This window comes from Urocitellus parryii, chromosome 2 (assembly GCF_045843805.1).
Source record: "Urocitellus parryii isolate mUroPar1 chromosome 2, mUroPar1.hap1, whole genome shotgun sequence".
Taxonomy (NCBI): Eukaryota; Metazoa; Chordata; class Mammalia; order Rodentia; family Sciuridae; genus Urocitellus; species Urocitellus parryii.
In genome coordinates, this window is record NC_135532.1 from 156,610,328 (window position 1) to 156,625,259 (window position 14,932).

Consider the following 14,932-nt stretch of genomic DNA (forward strand, 5'->3'; position numbering starts at 1 on the left):
CTAGCAAAATAACATAAAAGCATAATAAGAAAGCAGAGAAATATTATTCCTATGTTCACATTCCACATGTTTACCAGCCATCTCCTCCTTGTCCAGATCTTGGATCTGACAGATCCAAGGACAGTATCTGGCAAGTTTTTTTACCCTCAAGGGTTTCTGAAAAGAATTCACATGACATTATAATACATACATTGTACAGGGAAATGATAATTGTCATACAATTAGGTGTCAATATAGCCCAGCCATTAGGTGTTGTGGTTTGTCAGAAGAATGCTCTTAGGAAGGACAGCAACATGAACTGGGACCAATTTAGCCTGTTAGGAATGGATATTCAGAGGCCTTGAATAGAAAGTGAGAAGGAGTGTGTGGAGTACAGGGTGCAGACCTGGAAGAGCAGAGAAAGGACAGTGCAGAAGCACCTGGGCAGGTATGGGGAGCAGGGCAGACACCAGCCTGGTGGGAGGGCAGAAGTAGGAGGTGAGGTAACTGGGAGTTAAGGCTGGACACAATTCCATTGTGCTTCCCCACCAGGTGATAGATACAAGTTTTGCATGCAGTGGTAATAAAGGAGTAGTCGACTTCTGTAAGCTTATTTTCTTGTGCTTCAGCTTCTTGTCAATGAGATAATTATAGTCCTAACCAGGTAAAATAAAAGCATGTAATAAAAACCTTTGTTAATTTATAAACTATAAAAGGCAATCACTTTTTGCTAGGCCTGATGAGGAATGGGTATTTAAGAATGTAAACACCTCTAAAAGATTATCTGAGAATCTTTTTGGACGGGAGCATTCCTGTTACTGAATTCTCGCTTTTCTTCCCTAAGCCCCCTCTTGTGGTGCCTTTCTCTCTTTTAAGGTGGTTGTTGTCTTTATCTTTAGCTTAGAGCAGCATTTTTATTTTGAGAACCATGTTAAGCTGTCCCAAGGCTAAGTGTCATGGAGTGCACATATTGAGAGATCTTAAAAATGCATGTTACTTTATGAGATATGGGCAGAGGGACCAGGACTGCCAGTGCATCTAAGCCCTTGAATAGTGGGTGCCTTATTAGTAGTCATGAAAAGCAGGTAGATAACATCTTGACAGTTGAAGTTTTAACTGAAGAGCAAATGCCTTTTAATAAGGTAAGAAGCACATTTAAAGACACTGTTTGCTTGAATAGTGACTGAATTGCTTTTAAAATGAAAATATTACTGTACTGAATGAGAATTTTTTACTTAATCTGTCTACAGTTTAGGATTGTCGTTAGAATTACAATAAACAACAATGATCAGCACTTGTCAGGATTTTGTCTTCATAGAGTTTTCATCTAATTTAATTGTTGCTTGGAGTTATCAGAGATAGGTTCTTGCCTTTGTGCCATGAACTCCTGAACATGTCCCCTATTAGCCTCTGAGTGCTTTCGTCTTATTTCCATGGTCCATGAGCGATTTCTCCTACAGGAAATGCTCAGAGAATTAACAATTTGCAAAGCTTATGTTAGAGCTTATTTTCCTAGATATGCATTTGAGTTCTCAAGGTAGGCTTCCTGTTCCAGGCCCAGCTCCTCAACTTGCTAACTCTGTGACCCTAGAAATTTCTTCAACTGAGATTCATAGTAGTATCTGTCTCAGGGAGTTCCTGTAAGGATTAAGTGGCATAATGAATATCATGTATGTAGCAGTTACTTGTAGCATTTTGAATATTTAATATAAGTTGTGTATTAATATCTAAAAAAATTATTAGGAGCATGTCATTCTAGGAAGTTATATGTGGTTAAGTGTTAGTACCCTTTTCAAGGACTGCTATGTGCCAGACTCAGGATTAGGCACTGGGACAGAAAAGGAAACCATGGCATTTGCCCTCTCTAGAAGGTCACACCTATTGGAGTAATTGGTAATCTACTGTTTGACCTGACAAGGTCAAGTACAGTAATCCCTCCTTGTCTATCCCTAGAGAAGATATGTCACAAGACTTCAGTGAATATCTGAATATATGTACATACATACATATACATATACATATATATGTACATACATACATATATAAAGTTTAATTTCTAAATTAGGCAGAGTAAGAGGTTAGAAACAATAAACTAATAATAAAACAATTATAACAATATACAGTAATAAAAGTTATGTGAATGTAATGTGTGTTTTAGTACATTTTGTTAAAGATGTTTCTTAGATGTATGTAATGTGGCAGAAACTTCTTCATTGGCCATACAGCCTCTCCAGTAATTTTTTATGTTTTTTAGTCTAAAGTTTGCAATAAATTGCTTGGTGTCCCTCGTTTCAGGGGAACCCTTTTTGAAGTCACCCTTAAGCTTAATACTTTCTGGGTACTGGGGATTGAACTTGGGCACTTGACCACTAAGCCACATCCCCAGCCCTATTTTGTATTTGATTTATAAACAGCGTCTCACTGAGTTGCTTAGCATCTTGCTGGCTTTGAACTCCCAATCCTCTTGCCTCAGTTTCCTGAGTCACTGGGATTACAGATATGTTTGGAGGAACATGTTTTTTGTTCATGCCTTCCACCTACAAATTGAATGCCTTTTCCAACTTAAGTATTTGTCATACACTGAAGCTTTAACTTTCAGTTTGAGGTGCAGCAGCAAATGTTAGAATTTCTTTTTCCTTATTCACAATTTGGTGGTGTTATTTGTGGTTTTAGCTATCTTTACAAAATTTCTCGCTTTTCTTTATAAGTTGAGAATGTTCATCTTTTTACTTAATAGCCTCTCTTTGGCATATTCTTGACATATTTGAATTGCCAGCATCACTACTTTTACACTTTATGGGGCCATTATTAAATAAAGTAAGGGTTATTTGAGTCCAGGCACTGCAGTACTGAGCAATCTGGTGACTGAGATAGCTGCTAGGTATCTAATGAGCAGGTAGAGCTATGTGGATATTCTGGAGAAAGAAAGGTTTCACATCCTGAGTGGGTTGGAGTGGAATGACATGAGATTGCATCATGTTACCCAGAATGGCTTGCAACTTAAAACTTAATAACTGTTTGTTTCCGGAACTATTCATGTAATATTTTCAGACTATAGTGCATCACAGGTAACTAAAACTGTGGAAGGTGAAACTGCAGATGAGTCTGAAGTGTACTGATTGACAGGTGTACATCTTGTCTTTAATTGTAAGACAAGATGATAGAAAGACTAAGAGGATCTTATTCACAAAATGTATTACTGTGCCAAGGCACTGTCTTTGTTTGTCACTCAGACAAAAGAAAGGAAACTCTCTGTCTTTCTTTCTCAGTAAATAAATGGGAGACAATGCTCTCTTTCTTACCCTTATCTTGGCATGTGTGTAAGTAGGCCGATGCTGCCTGTTGACCCTACTATGCTCCTTCTAAAAGTGGGGTACATTTGTGTAAGAGAGCCTTTTAGGCCCTATGCTGGCCATCGTGTTTGTTCTTACAGAAATAACTGCTACTCAGTTCTAACATCAGGAAAGATCAGCATCATATGACTGTGGTAGGGAGAAGATTCTGAGGCCTTTCTGGCTCTAATATCCTCTTTATTTTTTTTTTTCCTTTCTTGTATTAACTGGTGTTTGCTTCGTACTGTTTTCTTCTTACAATCTTTTTTTCTTTAAATTTCTTATCGAATTTTACCATGAGAAAGGTCTTAATGAATGTGCTTACTACATTTGAAAATATAGTTAAGTGAAGTTTATCCCAGTTTATCAGATTGATATTAAATTCAGTACAATGAATATCTATTAGGGACACTCATTCTGGCATAGAAAAGAGGCACATACTGGTTGCTTTGGTTCTGTAAGATAAATTAATAGGCAGTATTTTAGACAGGGGCTTTCACATCATCATTTGACAGTCTCAGCAGCAGAATTTTATATTATTGAGTCTTTTAAGTACAGAGTCCATTGATATTTAATAACCCGATTCCAGTTTTTCTGGAGCTGCAGGGTAGAATGGAAGAATGACTCCTCTTGAATGAAATCCATTATTTGTTTCATTTATTGAATATAGATTGTTAGCTTAATTTATTCTTGTCTGAGAATGAGAAGACGTACTTTAAAGTAAATATACAGGGTTTTAAGTGACAAAATAATTATAAGATCATTCCTCTGTCACTTGTAAAATTAATAATTTTTCTCCTTATTGTTGAAATAAGATGACTGATAATCTTGTCACAAAATTGTGTTCTTTATCCTTTTATTTCCCAGTTTTTCACTTCCATTCTCCTCTTGCTTTCTCACTACTTTTGAATTATTATCAGGAACATCACTACCCTCCCTCCCCCACCCAGTCTGTTGACTTTCTTTCTACAGGAGAAAATTAAAAATAGTTGGAATAGATCACTATGTTATTTAAGTCTAGTTTATAGTTGAAAGTATTTCGTAGATTACATTTTCTTTATCATTTCATCTGAGATGTACTATGTCAAATACACTTATTTATTCAGTGAAAGTTCATGTTAAAAATGGACCTACTTGTTCCTGATACTGTGCTAGGGATTGCCAACCTCATTGGTACCCAAGTCCAGGTGACTGGTATTTCTCATACAACACATATCACCTTGATCCACATTATCAGAATTTTATATGGTTTTCATCCTTCTTTCTTTTTCAACTTAGATCTGTCTGAATTCAGGGAAATGAGAGAGATGGTAGTTAATTTTAAAGCCATCCTAATATACATATTAGTGACTCATAGTCAGTGTTTAGCACTGGAAGTTGGTATGGTTGTTTGAGATTGTCCTCACAACTAACTGGTTTTAATGTTCAGCCAGGATGTTGCTGAACATAGAAGGCTAAAGTCTTGGACCATTAAGAAAAAGACCTAGCAATAGTGGTAGGATATGCCCAAATGATTATAATTTAGGGAAAAATGTGGTAAGGTCAGTAGCAATACAAAGTCTTTCTTCTGTATTCCTGAGTAAGGAATGATTAATTTCTGGAGTATCAGAAAAGACCTTGTAGCCAAAGTGTTATGTGGACCATAAGGGAAGAATGAAAGCAGGGGATTGCAAGATGGGAGTGAATATGAACTCAAAACCACACATACTGCTTATTGATTTGATTCTCAAGATTTTGTTTCTTCAGAATCACAAAGGCATGCACATACAGTGTGCTCTTTGTGTCGTAAGATTTTTTATATTGTCATATTGAGACAGGCTTGGATCAAAAATACTCAGAAGAAAAATATTGCATTCTATACTGATCACCTACAGAATTCTTCACCTTGTCATGAGACCCTACCAAATATCATTAGGTATTATAAGTAATTTAGAGATGATTTTAAAATATATGGAAAGCCGGGGATGGTGGCAGGAGGAGAAGAGACTGAGGCATGAGAATCACAAGTTTGAGACCAGCCTGGGCAACTTAGCAAGACCTTGCCTCAAAATAAAAATTTGAGGACATGCCCTCAATGACCAATCTTCCTTCTACTAGGTCTCACCTCCTAGATTTTCCCCAACTCCCCAACATGACCATCAACTAGAACCAAGCCTTGAACATGTGAGACTTTGGGGGACATTTAAGATCCAAATCAAAACAGTAGGTTTTGTGTAAATGCCATACCATTTTATAAAGGACTTAGGCATTCTGAGATTTTGGTATCTGAGAGGCATCCTGGAATAAATTATCCTCCACTATACCAGGGAGAAAATGTATATTTGTGTGTATGTAAATTAAATAGCATAATGCATATAAAATTAAATAACATAATTTAATTCAAAATCCCTGGGCTAAAAATATATCTTTCTCTAGGCTCAGACTATCACTTACCCATTTAATTGCCTGACTTAAGTTTCCATTGATTCTTTTACTTATTTAAAAAATGTGTTATCATAAAATATTGGACCCCAAATATGGGTTTAATTACCACTCAACAGCTTATCCTGAAGTGATTAATAAACAACAGAAATAACCATTTCCTCTTCTCCTTACATAGCAAGCATTGATATTTTTGAAAATTGGGTTGCCTTTGCCAAGTTTTTATTTGTAGGTAGAATGGGAATCGTTAAACAATCTATCAATTCATAAGAAGTCTTTATTCATTTATTAAGAGCAGACCAGACTAACTAGTTCCACTTAGAGTTTTCAATAACTTGTACACTTAAGGCAGCCTCATGAGTCATACAATTGCTTCAGATATTCAGTGTAAGTTTTTTGCTAAGAAAGCCAGAGGAACATAGCTTTTTCTTTTCATTCTCTCACTAATTCCCCTTCTGTGCCTTCTTGCCACAGTTTTTAATAGTTAATGAGAATTTTTATTAATGTTTTTAAAAATGATTTTATTAGAACAACTATTTTTTTGCAGTCCTGAAAAGAAATAATCTGAATGTTCATCAGTATGAACTGACTGAAGTTATTGTGATACATTCTTATTTTGGAATATTACCTGGTTATTAAAATTGTAAATGATCAACCTGTATTGACTTAAAAGATAAAAAGAGCATAATAGATACAGTTTTAAAAATTTGCTATTAATGATAATGTTAGCTATTATATTTGTCCATTTTAAGAAGGTATAGAATGATGTAGTTTTTAAGGACATGAAATTTAGTAGAAGGCTAGGCATGTAGTTAGAGGGAGATAAATTATTAACAGAAAAGAATTCACAAATAAATTCATATACATATGGTAATTTAATATAGGATAAAAGCAGCAGTCCAAAGGAATGGTGGAAAGCTAGATTCTGTGGAAAAAAGGTGTTGGTGCAGTTTTAGCTATTTGGGGGGTGGGTGGGAAAGCTGGATTCTTACTCCTTTACAATTTCCAGATTGATCACATATTTAAGATGACGTCATGCAAATTTTAGGAGAAATCACTGAGTTTTGGGTTTTGAAGGGAGGAAGACCTAAGCATGGCTCCAAATCCAGGAAAATAAGAAACATTAATAAATTTGCCTATTCTGTGTTCTTTAGAAGGATTTGAGAACTGGATGAATCTTGATATGTATGTTCATGGACCCCAGCTTCAGTTTTAGCATTATGTTTTTAAGTTTAACTGATATTCCTTTGTAGGCATTGGACCAGTACATGTGTGCATTGAGCAAAAAGGCTACCACATAATAATATTAGCAACTACCTTTGTGTTTGTAATTATCAGCATATGTCTTGAACCATTTTAGTATTGTTTGAATTTTTGCATGAATATAAACAATAATTTTTATATTTATTTTACATCAAATGAATAAATGAATGAGACAGAAAAGCTGAGAGAAAACATAAGAAACTAAAATGTAGTTACCTCTGGGCTGTAGGGCTGGGCGAATGGAGAGAGCAAACCTCATTTATGCTATTATCATCCACATAATATGAATCTGTATTACTTTTATATTATCAAGAGTAATTAGAAGTCTTTCAAAAGTAATTTAGAATTTACGGTTTCTAAAAGACTTTGTCATATTCATAGCCTGGTTATTTTTTAGCTATTTGAGCCAATCATCCATTTAAACAAACAAACAAACAAACAAAAGCCCCAAGAGTGAAACTTTTTGCCCATGTTGCCAACACATGTATAAGGAAAGGTGTGAGGGAACTTTTGCTTTGTTTTGTTGTAGATGGGCACAGAGGGTGTTCCTGCTGAGTTCCCAGTTAGTGCATTCATGATGTGAGTCCTTGAAGGCAGCAAGCCCATAGATCCTTTCTGAGAAATGTGTCATCTTAGGAAATAGTTTTATTTCAGATCCAAACCATTTGATTCTTAAAAATTATTCATTTTATTTCATAGTAGCATAGGCACAGATTTATCGTAGTATAGAATGTAAAAGCTATGTAAATTGTTCTTAGGAGAGAATGACTGGAAGGTCACGTCTGCGGGTCCCTTGGCTCCGTAGGAGGCACCTTTCGTTGTCCCTCTGATGGGAAACTTAGAAACACTACCCTGAGTAAATATGAATAGATGAAGCTAACTGGTCAAATTGTCCTAAAGCTTATTTGGGTTTTAAGTTTTGAAGTTATGGAATGGAAGGAAGTAGATTTCATAAAAGACCAATTTTATTAGCTCAATTTAACCCACTAAAATGAAAGCTTGATTATATACTTAAGATTCTCACTGAATCCACTAAATGCCTAAGCTGGTAGATAGTTTAGTCATTAAAAGTATGAGCCCATAAAGCTAAGGGAGCAAAATAAACTAATTTTAATCAAATTTACTTTGATTTTTCTCTGTGTCTCTCTTTTCTCACTACAGGTCACAGTAATGAAAGGCAGTAATAGAAATAAAGATCATTCAGCAGAAGGAGAAGGAGCTGGAAAACGACCAAAACGCAAGTGTCTTCAGTGGCATCCATTGCTAGCAAAGAAACTTCTTGACTTTTCAGAAGAGGAGGAAGAGGAAGACGAAGAGGAGGATATTGACAAGGTAAGTCTTCCATTTACTCCAGAAGTTTCAAGTAAGTTGGAATACTGACAGTAATCTAGAAACTTGAGTGCACTTGTGTGATAAAGAAGATGTTTTTCTAAGAATCTGTATAATTTAAATCTCATGTGTTCATTCAACTGACATTTTTATTGATTGCCCTTACAGTATCTATTCCTCCTAACGGAAAGGAATCTTTTTCAGTTATTAAATAGTATTTCATTTCTAAGTAATATTGAAATGCAGTGAGAGGGGAATGTTCTTAAAACTTGTGGGAATTCCCTCTGATGGCTTCTTCTTTTTTTTTTTTTTTTTTCTTTTTGCTTCCAGCTCAGTTCTGCCTCCATAGAGCTCTTGGAGCTGCTTTCTTGGTCTTTGGTGCTCTGACCTTCATAGCATCTGACTCTACTTGTTCCACTAAGCCCCTCTGTTCACCTAGTCCTCCAAGTCCCTTTCTCTGGCCTCCTACCTGAGCTGTTGGCTCTTGTGGAGAAATTCACACAGCATGCAGGTGATTTGAGAAAGTCACACATTCTCCCAGTGGCTCAGGAGGCTGAAGTAGGAGAATTGGAAATTCAAAACCAGCCTCAGCAACCTAGAGAGGGCCTGTCTCCAAATAACATTTAAAAGTTTCAGTTGTTAAGCACCCCTGGGTTCAATCCCTGGCACCCCCCCCCCCCCACACACACACCAAAAGTCACACACCCTTTTCAGGTCTTGGCATAAATGGCTTCTCATCATTATTTAGGTCTCACACAAAAACTGCCTCCCTGAAAAAATAATACCTAATCATCTCCAAGTATCCTTCCCATATAACACATTCCAAGTCAAAGGATTTCCTTCATAGCACTTAAAACTATTTTCCATGTGTTTACCTGGGGACTTGTTTACATGTGTCTTTTTAGACTAGAGGAGGGCTCAATAAGAGCAGAGGCCTTGCCTCCCTCCCTAGAACTGAGCATGCTGCCTGGCATGCATAGAAGTATACTGAAATGGAAGAATAAATGAATATATATTTTGTGTCACTACAAATTTTATAAATATATGTTTTTAATATTTTTCAGGGCTTTGATATTCATTTAGCCTTTTTTCCTTGACTTTGGTCAATTCTCTCTCTCAGCAGGAATTAGAAAAATTTCTCCTGTTTCTCAGGCTTCAACTTTGGAGATACCCTGTATAGTCTCTCTTACTGTGACTTTTCCACAGAGATGGTAGAAGCCACCAGAATTTACTTCTTCAGCTTTCTCTGCGCCCCTATATACACATCTCATTACTTACTCTTTTCCTTCCCCTTTCCTGTTTCAGAGAACTGGTTTTAGTTTCCATTGTTTTAGTCCATCTGCTGCTGCTTTAGTAGAACATCACACACTGGGTTAATTATAAACAAAGAAAAGCTTATTTGGCTCCCAAGTTCTGGAGACTTGGAATCCCAGATCCAGGAGCTGTATCTGGTGAGAACTTTCTAGCTGCCTCACAGTGTGGAGGGGGTCTTGTGGAGAGGAAGCATACATGTGAAACAGAAAAATTCCAGTAGTAATCCACTCCCATGACAATCTGTTCAACTGCCCTCATGACCTACTCACATCTTATAGGTCCTACCTATTAATACTGTTACAATGACGTTTTAATTTCAACACGAGTTTTAGAAGAGGACGTTCAAAACATAGAGCATCCCTATTCCAGGAAATTGTCTACAATTCTCCACAACCACCTCGATGCAAGCCATCATCACTTCTAGCAGAGATTATTGTCCCTTCCCTCTTTTTCTGCCTCTGCTCTTGCCCTTCTATAGTCTGTTCTCAACAGAGCAGCCAAAGGGATCCTTTTTGAACTTGAGGCTGTTGTGCTGCTTCTCTGCTTCATAAGGACATGGGCTTGTGTGCTCACTGCTCTGTTTGCATTACTTGGAACCATACCATAGCAGGTTCTCAGTAGATAGTGTTGGATGCAAGGTGGGACATCATTAAATCTTTTTCTCTTTTCACTGTGTTCAATGATCTCATCCACACCCTTAGTCTTGCTTTCCTCTCTATATTGGGCCCCAGATGGTTATCTCATAGTCTTGGGTCTTCATGTAGCACGCTGTGCTGTGTAGCCATTTAAAATGTAGCCTCGCTAGTTCTGTTCTTTCTCCTCCCTTGGGGATCTCTTCAGAAAAGTGTTCTATATATGAAGAAACTTGCCACACAAGCTAGAAACACTTGATTTTGAATCTTCAAATCCAATGAGATACCAACTGCTCTTGGCTCTCTCTCATTTCTCTGGTGTTACATGTCCATTCCTGGTACTACAGCATGGGTTTTTACCTCTGTCTTTTTTCCTAGACAACTGAAATAAACTTTTAGGGGATCTGTAATTTGGTTTCTTCAAGTTTTATTCTTCACATGCATACTGTGTGCCATTGATGGGAATTAACTCTTTAATTATAATCTAATAATGTCTTTCCTCTACTTAAAATACCACACTTGGCTGTCCATTGCATCCAACTATAGGTACTGGTGTCAGTGTCTTACAAGGTTTTAATGGGCCCTTGGTAAAAGAAATTCCACAGAGTTTTTTATCTGTATTTTGTCATTTATTCATATGTTTTATTTATTCACTCACTTTTCAGTTAATTCAGTTAAATAATTTGAACATTAGATGTTAATTTAAAAAAATTTTTTTTGATGCCTGTACTCGGCACAAATCAAAAGTTGATGATTCATGACAAACCCCCCAATTTTTTTTTTTCACTCATCTATTTAGTCTGAAACCACTGGTTCACAGGATTAAATGCCCATTTCTTAACATGGCAAAGCATTTTCTTTATGAAGTGGCCCATATTTTCTACAGCCTTATTTCACAAATCTTGTTTTCATCTTTTTTATACCAAGGCTATGGAACTGCATATTGATGTTAATAAACCTTCAAGCCTTCATTGCTTCTAATTCCCTGTATTTCCCCCATTGATTACCTGACCCATTTTGATTCATCTTTCAAAATGTAGCTCAGACAACTCCTTTCCTAGGAGTCTTGTGCTGTTAGTCATCCACTGATGCTTCATTATCTTACTGGCTCCTTGTTGCAGTCATCACATCATTTTTTAATTGTGCTTAAATTTCTCCCCTCCTAAAATGGTGAGTTCCTTTTTCCAGCTTTTAGCTTTAGTTTTACAATTTAGTAACTGAATCAAAAGTTATTCTTTTCTAAAGGAAAGCCACAATTATTTCATCAACTTCTACAATGCCAAATAGTCTTTGAAAATGCAAATCATTGTTAATGAGTGTATACATAACGAGGGAGATAAATCCGAATCCTTTATTCTCAATAGTAAGATAGCTATGGCTGCTAGATTTTTCTGTATTATTTTGTGTTTAAAGATAATCGATGGTTAATTAGCTGCATTTGTAATACTTCAGACTTTAAAAAAATACCAAATGATTAAATAAGTGATTTTTCTACAGTATCTGACTATACTAATTTCCCAGTAAACATTGTATAGGACCCCACTGTTGTAGTTGTGGTTCTCAAAGTGTGATCCTCAGACCAGCAGCATCAGCATCCCCTGGGAACTTGTTAAAAATACAAATTGTTAAGACCCTCTCCAAACCTACAACACCAGAAACTCAAGAGAATAGGACCTAGCAATCTGTTTAACAAAGTCTTCAGGGATTCCAAATCACACTCAAGTTTAAGAACTACTGCCTTACTGCATAAGGTGGTCTAATGGCTGCCTTTATCCTTCTTGCTTTTAACTATAGAACAAGAAATTTTTAAAAAATGGTCTTAGTAAGAATTCTGGATTTCTGTTCATGGTTTCATTCTTTCCAAGAAACATTGTAGAATCATATTTTACCCTTAGAAGGTATTTTATAATTCTAATATATTTTGAGTTTCTGTGATCAGAGATGTGTTTAAGAAATTTAATCTGGCAGCCAAATGTAAGAAGTGTCATAGAGATTAAAAGCAAGACTAGGCCACAGACCAAAGTGGTACTAGGGCAGTGGAAATGTGATTACAAACCAGAAGACCTTAAACAGTGACTAAACAGAATGTTTATGAAAAGGGAGGATTTGAATCTGATGGTTGAGGAGTTTATTCATATCATAACATTTCACTAGACAAGATAGCTTGATACTTATAGGCTTAAAGATTTACCTATTAGTTTTTCTTTCAAGTAATCATGTTAAATGTTTATTTTGGTATTTTACATTAGGAAGCCCCACTTGTGATGTTTGCAAGAACATTGAGTGAACTGTATTAGCTTTTTATTACATGTTTTCATATTAAACATTCTCATATTATTAACTGAAGATGAGTGCTTTCTAAAGAGGAGAAAGAGCTAACACTGATATATTTTTATGTGCATTGTTAACTTTTTGAGACAAATAAAACAAAAGCTAAATTTATTCATTCATTAGCAATTAATTATTAATGTTATACCAGACAAGAAGTTAGGCACTATGATTATAAATGTAAATAAGAAAATTTTTGTTCTGAAATCCCTCTGTTTAATGAAACAGAAAAAGTGTAAGTAATTAGTTTTGAATTTAATATGTTGGGGGGGCATTATAACTATGCATAATAGTGGGATTCATTATGCCATATTCATACATGCACATAACATAATTTTATTAATCTCATTCTCTAGTACTTTTTCTTTCCTTTCCTCCCTTGCCATTCACTTGTTACACTATCCTAATCTCCCTTTCATTATTATTGTTTGAATTTGTGTATTATGTGTACACACACACACACACACACACACATATGGGATTGTGGCATATTTGCATATGGATATAACATTAAAATCTAAGCAGTTATAATAATGTAATATATTACTATAATAAGGACATACACAGTTGCTATAAACACTAAGCAGGATATATCATAAGCTAGTTTCCAAGTACCAATAGTGATTGATGATTTTAAAAAATCATTACTTCTTTCAATTTGTTTGGTATTTAAATAGAAGTAAGAAGGAAAAATAGAGGTAAGAAAAAAATTACAAACAGAAATGGATTGTTAAATCATAACTGAGATGTGTTAAACTTTTGTTTTGATTGGTAATAGGTTCAACTTCTTGGGGCTGATGGCCTAGAGCAAGATGTTGGTGAGACTGAAGATGATGATTCGCCAGAACAGCGAGCCCGTAGACCAATGAATGCATTTCTTTTATTTTGCAAACGCCATCGCCCCCTTGTCCGTCAGGAACACCCCAGGCTTGATAACCGAGGTGCTACCAAGATACTAGCTGACTGGTGGGCTGTTCTCGATCCAAAGGAAAAGCAGAAATATACAGACATGGCCAAGGAGGTAGGTTACAATGACAAGGTGTCATGATGGCTTTGAGCATCCATTCCCATTCAGGAAATACCAAGTACCTACAGAAGGTCTAGCAATGAGAAAAATCAATCCTGAATCTCAGGTGCTAAGGGAAAATAGAAGAACTGTTTTCCTTATGTTCCTGTGTCCCAGACCCATCTAGGAAATGCTGGTGGAGGTACTGAAAGCAAGTTACTAACCAAGTTTTTTTCTCATGGTCAATACTCCATTGATTGACATAAGGGATTGATTTATTATGAATGGTGATTTATTAATTATATCTTGTGATTTTCTTTTAATTTTTTTCTAGGAACTCAGCTTCTGCTTTTGGAGAATGTCCATGGTAAAGATGATAATCTTAGCTTATTGTAATTGTGTCATGTGAAAGAGTCTTCGTATGCTAAATGCTTTGTGATCATATATAGAAGTCAATTTCAGGGTCTTAGCAGCAGCAGTTTCTTCTTCTTCTTAATGTTAACTTGAGTGAGGAAGTTGGACAGAATTGTATGCCTTTCAGCTATAACATTTTTTTGATTTTGTAATAAACACAGTTTTCAGGAGCTATGCTTTAACTTGTTTCTGCTCCAAAGGTAGCACCACATGAATATTTAAAACCAATAAAGGCATGAATGGCAGTAGAACAGGATGTACTGTGATGTATTTGTGTATGTAAACACTGTGGAGGCAGTCCTTGGTGAGAAACATTTCCACTCAGGAAGGTTATTCAGAGAGGTGGAACATTAATCAATTTCAAAATGATAGCAGTTAGTAAATTTTTTCCAAATTATATATTAAGATTCTGTTTCTCCATTAATCTGAAATTAGTTTAAGATAATTACACATTTAAATATATTATGAGTGGATTTAGTCCCAAGTAAGAGATAAGCAAAACCATATTCCTGTGGTTAAACCTGAAAGGAATAATTTTAACCGTATTTCTTCAGAGTTGCAACTTGAGAAAAATCTTGATTCATGGAAACCCCTGCTGCCCAAACATTTGGTTTATGTCTGTGAAAAAATGAACCAGCAGGGGATAAAGTATGTAGTTTCAAGATATTTTATTAGACAATCGGTATGTGGAAAAAATAATACTTCGTTTTACTCTGGTTTTATTGAGTTTTTTAATAAGGAAACATGCAACATAAAGATTTCTTGTGAAATGTTTAGGAAAATTTTAATCCAGAGTAAAGGATTAACATAGTTGCTGTGTAATTAATGATCACACAAGGCGTCCGGAATTGACTATTGTTAAAGATAGAATTTTAAGTATGTTGGCCATCTGGAAAATTTAAAATTAATTGCAG

At 35.7% G+C, this 14,932-nt stretch overlaps 1 protein-coding gene across 2 annotated transcripts in view; it reads left to right on the plus strand.

Moving 5' to 3' along the window:
- Window positions 1-14,932, plus strand: part of Bbx (BBX high mobility group box domain containing) — a 259,928-nt gene that overhangs the window by 156,787 nt on the left and 88,209 nt on the right. For both annotated transcript variants that reach the window (XM_077795333.1, XM_077795334.1), the window contains exons 5-6: window positions 8,157-8,327; window positions 13,377-13,619. In XM_077795333.1, coding sequence (XP_077651459.1) covers window positions 8,166-8,327; window positions 13,377-13,619 — 405 coding nt within the window. In that variant the 5' untranslated portion in view covers window positions 8,157-8,165. The remainder of the gene's footprint in view (window positions 1-8,156; window positions 8,328-13,376; window positions 13,620-14,932) is intronic.